Genomic DNA, 7307 nt, shown 5'->3' on the forward strand with positions numbered 1-7307 from the left:
TTTATTTCTATTTAATATACGGTGTTTTGAGCACCCTTTCCTGAAGTCCACTTAAGTCTTCCACTCTCCTGCCTTCCCCCATCGCACCACAATCACGTCACCGTTGGGGAAATCTCTTAAGAACTCCTCATTGCAAAAAAAAACATTACAGTTTACATTGTTACTTCTCTGGGCAAAGAGTGTGTGCATCTGTGTGTATTCAGCAGGGAAGTCCAAGATGGATGATGGTAAGGAGTGTGTATGCGTGTTTACACAAATGGTGATCTCAGGGAGAGGCTAATTTATTTCCTCGTGGCAGATAACTGGTTGATTCTCGGTCGTTAACGCTGCTCTATTTGTAGAGTGAGGTGAGACTTTGGCTTTACTTGCCCTGTCACAGCTTGGCCAGACAGGACCACTACCCCTCTCTATTCCCCTCTCCCCCCCCCCCCCCCCCCCCGCCACCCCTTTGCTGTGCCATGCTAATTAATTGTTTTGATGGTTTTACCAGCAGGCAAAGTGGTCACTCCAATTTTTTTTCATTTTCCAAAAAAGTCGCAGTGCATTGATTTTCTTTTTTTCTTTCTTTTTTTTTGGTTAAACGAGCATCCATTCTACCTCAATCCCTTTCCCCTCTTCCTTGTGTATGTCCCTTTTCTCCTTCCTCCCACTCTCACCCCTGCTCACATCTCACTCCCCCACTCCTCCCTCCATCACCCTCTCCTCCCTCTCTCTTCTCCTCTGCGCTGACATTTTATTGCAGTGTAGTTTCATCCCCCCTCCATCTTTTGTTACTAATCTCTTTCCTCTCTCCTCCCGCCCACTCTGCCTCCCACTCCCTCTTTCGTTCTCCGTCTCTTAAATGACAGAGAGTGCCATGAAGGCCAATTATTTGCTCTCCTGTCTTTGTGAGCTAGTTATGTAAAATCACACCTTGCTGGCTTTTTAAAAGTTTGGCGGCTGAAGCTTCGGTCTACTTGTCCTTTCGTGACACCGAGAGGCAATAAAATGTAAGCGCTGGGGGAAAAAAAAGTCAGAATTTCTTTGGATATATCAAGAGAAATATCTGATGGGTAAACGGTGCAGATGGGGGGGGCTCATTTATGTTTTGGGCTTTCTATGTAATCTGAAATATTGTCTGCATTGTGAAATGCCTTGGATAACTATTTTCTTTTTCTTTTTTTTTATGTGGAGGTGTTTGACTAACTGGAAACGGAGTCAAAGAGCATGACTGTACTGTAGGTGTGTGAATGTCTTTGCGCATAACATTTGCACTGTGTTTTTATGAGCCCAACAATATGTCCGGGCAGCATGTAGCGCATCTGGGCTGGTCCTGCGTGTTTGTGTTGGACGGGGGAGGCTGTGTGCGCCGCGGGGGGCCTGGAGCAGATGGCTCTGACAGACTGGAACACGCCGAGTCTGAGACGTTCGCTGGCAGAAGGAGAGGAGAGATCTTGTAACATCGACTGTAACCTGTAAATAAATAATTCAATAAATATGCTTGAGGGAGGCGATGCGGAAAGGGTTGACTCGAGTCACTGCGAGGCCTATCGGTTCGCACTCTTTGGCCCAATCAGGAATCTAGCTTCTCCTCCAACCCCCCCCCCCCCCGACCCCCATGGGGGCCTCCCTAACAGTGTCTGTCATGATGAAGGAGGATTGCTGGGAGATTTGGAGGAGAATGGATGATGGAGGGCGAGGCACAGGGGATGGAGAGCAAGTGAACCCGGCCACCCGCCCCCTCCACGGCCTCATTGTCTCGCGAAAGTTTGCCCTCTGACCAAACTGTGTGACATCATGCTGCCCAGGGGGGTGCTAGTAACGCGACAACCTGTAACTCCAGGTCGCTGTGGCAACCGCAGACACTTCCTCCACAGCTGTGACATGGCAGTGACAGGATATAAATGAGAGTCAGGGGGGTGGTTAAGGTGCGCTGTGGTGCATTGGAGCGGTAAATCGCCAGCCGGGCTGCACTTGACGCAGATACAATAACAGTGACGGAGCCTGGGTACATGCGAGCTAGACCAGAGACAACAGCACATTTACAGGATCACTGAAGCTGCGAGAGGGGGAGGGAAAGAGAGAGAGAGCGAAAGAGAGAGAGAGAGAGAGAGAGATGCTTTCACAAGGTGCCAAAAAGTGAGAGCGGTAGAAGAGAGGGAGAAAGAGAGAGATGGAACACAGTCTATGAGCAACGCAGTACAGCCACCACATATATAAACCTGCAGGGGAAGACCTACGGAGAAAGGTGCGTAATTTTACCTTTGCTTCTACACTTGGGTTTAATCACCACAAGTATTTAAACTGACACTGGGCTTTAAAGTTGCCTATGGAAGCTTCTGATTTTGGAAATTTAAAATTTTTGATTAAAATTAACTTTGGTCTCTAATTCATCATTTGGTCATCTAATTCAATTTCCGTCGAAACTGTAAGTTTCACACACAGTAAATGTGTTACGCATTGGCTGTGGACTATAATAATAGTTTCATTTAACGTGACTCGTATTGTGAAATGTCATTATGAGTTATTATGATGCAGCACAGGAGATGTGTAAAGTGTTGCCACTGTTTGTGTTTGGATTTGAAGGCACTGAAAAGGGGAGAGGTTCCCAATCGCCCAGGTCTCCTTCCTGCAATGATGTACAAGGCTGTGGTCCTCGCTGCGCTGCTGCTGGCAGTTCCCCTGGAGCGTGCGGACAGCCGAGCCCTCAGGACCCCCGTGGATGCCATACAGGTATGGAGGGAGATGGAGAGGGAGAGGGAGAGGGAGACTGTACTTGGGGCAATGCACTGTACAATTTCAAATCAAATGTGTCATCCTGTTTGGCAGATTCATAGCAGGTGTCACTTATTCCATTTGAATTATTTGATTGAACAGTAGTGTTTTTGGTCATCAACTTTTGTATGTTTAACTTGGAATTTAACAGGAGTTTTTGCTTTGCTAAGCGTTAACTGCTTTTAGAGACTACAGTAAATATATTGTTTTGTTGCTTTTTTAACTTTCACCAATATTTAGTTTGTGGAACAGTTTTTGGAACGCTACAATGACCTCTTGAACATTGACGACCTTGAGAATCAGGTGGGAGATCCAATGGAGAGTCCACAGCCCTTCAGCTCGGGGTTAAAGGTCGCAGAGTACCCCAAGTGGATCGATATTCCTTCGCAAACCGACACCACGTGGCTCCGCCTCCTGAGGGGGGCTTTGGCCAATGGGAAAAGGGCTCTACCGGACCGGGCAAAGCGGGGGTGGAACCGTGGCTGTTTTGGGCTCAAGCTCGACCGCATTGGCTCGCTGAGCGGTCTTGGATGTTAGTGGTTGACTATGGTCAGTGGCGATCTTCAGGAGCAAAACTGGAACTACAACCAACATGGGGAAATGAAGTGAAGGTCCACCAATGAATATTGCTTTTTATCATTCATTCAAATGATACTGGGAAGAATGCAGACTTGCTGTACTGCTGGTGCAATTATCATAGTCACAGTTCAAAACTGTGAGTCTCTTATGTGTCATTAAGTTAAAAGTTAGTAATAGTACTAACCTACCAACTGTTGCTAATGCTTGTAGAATTATTCAAACTAGTTGTTCTTTCCAGTTGTGGAGTTGTCATATTTAACCAGAGTGATATGTATTCTTAAATTATTGTTTTGTTGTAGACTGTTATTTATCTTCTGTTTACGTTTAAATATTTGGAATATTATGTCTTTCAGAGTTATTGTATATTATTAATACCGATGAAGAATTTGGTTTAAATGTTCTACATAAGTGTAAATTAAATTGCATGTTTGCTGGACTGTAAATTAACATTTATTTTTATTTTTAAATGTCATTTATTTAATTGCAGTAAGAATTGTAATTTCCTTTTGTTTACATTCCATGTAGCATGAATAAATCTTATTTTAAAATCATAGCCCATGTTAATCACTGGTGCATTAATTTTTGTGTAGGCAGACTGGTATGTATGTGTGGATACAGTCGTTATTTCAGAAGTGTAACTATACTAACTATGTGTAACTTCAGTCTGGTCATTGCACCCCTTTGTGGTCATTATGACCTGCATTTCTGCCATTCAATTAAAATCGGGGAAACATAACAAAAATCATCCTGTTATGTAATAAATATGTATCTTTTGTAGAGCCACGACCAAGAAACTCAAATTAAAATGTCTATATGTCAGTATGCATTCCCTGTTTAGTTGTTTTTAAAATCTTATATTCCCATTTTGAAACAACAAAATACCACCGCCCACCCTCCTTGCCCAAAAAAGAAGAAAAACAGGTCGGAATGAGTCAAATGTGAAATATATATATTTTTAATTATTTTGTATTAATGTTCTTCAAAACATGTCCAAAGTGTTACCACTATTTGTGTCTCATATGTATCAGATAGGTGTGCTTTCAAAGTAACAAGTATTTCATTTGCTTTAATGGCTGGACAACTATGGTTATTGTATTACAGCCCGCACAGTTTTCATCTTCCTCATTACATTACATTATTGGCATTTGGCTGACGCTCTTATCCAGAGCGACATACAGTTGATTAGACTACGCAGGCGACAATCCTCTCCTGGAGCAATGCAGGGTTAAGGGCCTTGCTCCAGGGCCCAACGGCTGTGCGGATCTTATTGTGGCTACACCGGGGATCGAACCACCGACCTTGTGGGTCCCAGGCATGTACCTTACACTACAGGCCACTACTCCCTGGCCCACTGATGACTATGGGTGATGACAAGAAATGATGTATGTCAGTGAAGTAACTATAAAAATATATATCCTGTCTATCACCAGCTAAACATGACAACATGGCATGTTGGCATTTTGTGTTGGAGTTGAACTTCAAAGCTATTGCATTGAAATTCCTTTTGAATTCCGGAACTTAGAAATATATTTGTATACATAAAAATATGTATTTAGTTTTATTTATTTAAATATTTATTGGTTTTGTGTTATAATTGAGTTTGAAAATTCACTGGAAAACTGCTTTCCCCCCCATACCCTAGACATTTTGTAATGGGATTAATCCCCAAAGTGAAGTTGAAGATTTATGTGACCACAAGGTGTCAGTCTTTTCCTGCCTCTCCTCGCTGAGCTCTGTTGCCCCAGGAGGAAGATTACCTAACTCCAGTAGGCGACACAAAGTGTGGGCCTCATTGTAAGCGGAATGCTTATGCCCCCTGGTGGCTACATGTTGCAAGTTCACATAATTAATTTATGTGAAGACCTTCGATTTATCTGTATTAGTACGATGTGTTATTAGTAATGCGTTTATTGATTCAGTTTCATTACGAAACAAATATTTTTTAGATGTGTACTATGTAAGTATAATACAACGAATATCAGTATTATATCAGGCAACAAAGCTTCATTTTTTTTTTTGATATTTGAAATGATGATGAACTGCAAAATCCCTGTGGCTGATGTTTGATTTAGTATCTTGTGCCCAACACTATCTTGCACTTAAAATGAAATGTGAACCCAACTGACTGAAACCCTGATCTTTATTAATAAATAATAATTTTTTTATTAACAAAATATAAGTGGTTTATATGTGAGCCGTTCTGTGGCTGATATTTCAGACCGCACCGTGGCTGGCCACAGGTCACGGAAAAGGTCTTGGAAGTTACTATTTTTAGTTTGACTTTTACCTCGCATGAACTCGGAGAAGATGGGGTGGTGAGAAGAGGGTGTCCTTAACTTGCCTGGGATATCTGAGTATACCATAATGTTTGGCCACTGGGATTATACATTTTTCCACACAAGATGGCTGATTCAAAAAAACTCAGCAGATGTCAGATTATAGTTTTCCACACAGTCAGATGAAAAACTCATATTTTGTTGGTAAAATTACATGGAATTAAGGTTATAAAAAATCTAAATGATCAAATATAAAAATGATACAAAGCAACTCAAAAGAATTGGTATTAGCACAGTCAGTCATTGAACATGATTTGCAGTTGAATATTTGTACAACACAGCTCTTTGAGTTTTCTCTGACTGGTTCTTTTGAAAAGACCCTTGGACTTAACATAAGATAATCATTGGGAGTCCTGGAGTAGACCTAGGTTTGTAATTTAAAGAGACCAATTTTAAGGACATGTGGGTAGTCTAGGAGTAACAATATATATTTCATCCAGCCATCTTTTACACTCGTTTCAAACCTGTGAGATATAAATCTTCTGTGACGTTTTACAGTTAGAAAAAGTACTGTTTATAAAGAACTCGGAGCACTGTGCTGTTCGAGATGCTACGTACAGGTAGAAAACAGATTTGCAGACCCGGATGCACATGCATACATCTTTGAGAACTGCGCATGCGTAACAGAAACACTGTGAGCCCTGCAATGACTGACCACTCTTTGGGCGAGTGTGGTTAGGTTATAAGGTGAAACTATTGGGTCATGGTCTTTGCAGTAAATGTCACGCCCAGGAAGAAGGAGATCTGATCCCGCTTCTGCAACTGGCTCAATCTCTTTTGAGAAGGTCAGCCATACAGCTGTATCTCTCCCTCTGAACTTGCTATCTAAGGAGTTTTTATATCTGTCATTCTCTTGTCATCCCGCGTGCCAATCTTCCAGCACCCCGCACCTTCATCTTACATTGGAAGTCATGCTACCCACATCAACTTTACTCCTTTCGACAGTAACCCACATCAGAAGTGAAGGCATTTCAACAGACCTCACAGACACAATGCACAGGTAGAGGATCCTGATGGTTTGATGGTTACAAGGTTAGAGTCCATAAGTTCCCAAGCCTGTTTAAAATGGCGGATGTGTTTTACCGACGCACTGCTTGTGTGAAACACAGCAAATATACCTGCATAGCTACAGGTACCTGGCAGTAAAGTTACTAGGCTACTACACTACAACGAAAGTATGGTTTCCAGAACCATACTCTGGGGACCTCCAGGCAACATACATTGACATACTGAACGGAGACTGGCCAGACTGGTTCGAGCTGACAGGAAGGCTACTGTAACTCAGATAACCACTCTGTACAATTGTGGTGAACAGAAAAGCATCGCAGAATGCACAACGCGTCGATCCTTGAGGCGGATGGGCTACAACAGCAGAAGACCACGTCGGGTTCAACTTCTGTCAGCAAAGAACAGAAAGCTGAGGCTGCAGTGGGCACAGGCTCACCGAAACTGGACAGTTGAAGACTGGAAAAACGTAGCCTGGTCTGATGAATCTCGATTTCTGCTGAGGCATATAGAATTTGACGCCAACAGCATGAATCCATGGACCAAACCTGCCTTGTGTCATCAGTCCAGGCTGGTGGTGGTGGTGTAATGGTGTGGAGAATGTATTCTTGGCACTCTTTGGGCCCATTAATA

General features: G+C 42.7%; 1 protein-coding gene across 4 annotated transcripts; it reads left to right on the forward strand.

Annotated features, from left to right (window-relative positions):
* Positions 1-1922: 1922 nt before the first annotated feature.
* Positions 1923-4152, forward strand: nppcl (natriuretic peptide C-like). 4 transcript variants are annotated; one of them, XM_061216061.1, is made up of 3 exons: positions 1923-2227; positions 2566-2712; positions 2995-4152. In XM_061216061.1, exons 2-3 carry the CDS (start codon positions 2614-2616, stop codon positions 3289-3291), a joined length of 396 nt encoding a protein of 131 aa, XP_061072045.1. In that variant the 5' UTR covers positions 1923-2227; positions 2566-2613; the 3' UTR covers positions 3292-4152. The 4 variants fall into 4 exon arrangements, with proteins under 4 accessions (XP_061072045.1, XP_061072047.1, XP_061072048.1 ...); XM_061216063.1 differs by having other exon boundaries at positions 3007-4152; XM_061216064.1 differs by having other exon boundaries at positions 3058-4152.
* Positions 4153-7307: the final 3155 nt, after the last annotated feature.

This window comes from Conger conger, chromosome 1, assembly GCF_963514075.1.
Source record: "Conger conger chromosome 1, fConCon1.1, whole genome shotgun sequence".
Lineage (NCBI taxonomy): Eukaryota > Metazoa > Chordata > Actinopteri > Anguilliformes > Congridae > Conger > Conger conger.

What these genes read in the sequence shown, in the direction of transcription:
- nppcl (XM_061216061.1), top strand. Translation starts at nt 2,614, where the DNA reads ATGATGTACAAGGCTGTGGTCCTCGCTGCGCTGCTGCTGGCAGTTCCC. An exon ending in CCCCCGTGGATGCCATACAG is followed by an intron (nt 2,713 to 2,994) that starts GTATGGAGGGAG and finishes ACCAATATTTAG; the next exon opens with TTTGTGGAACAGTTTTTGGA.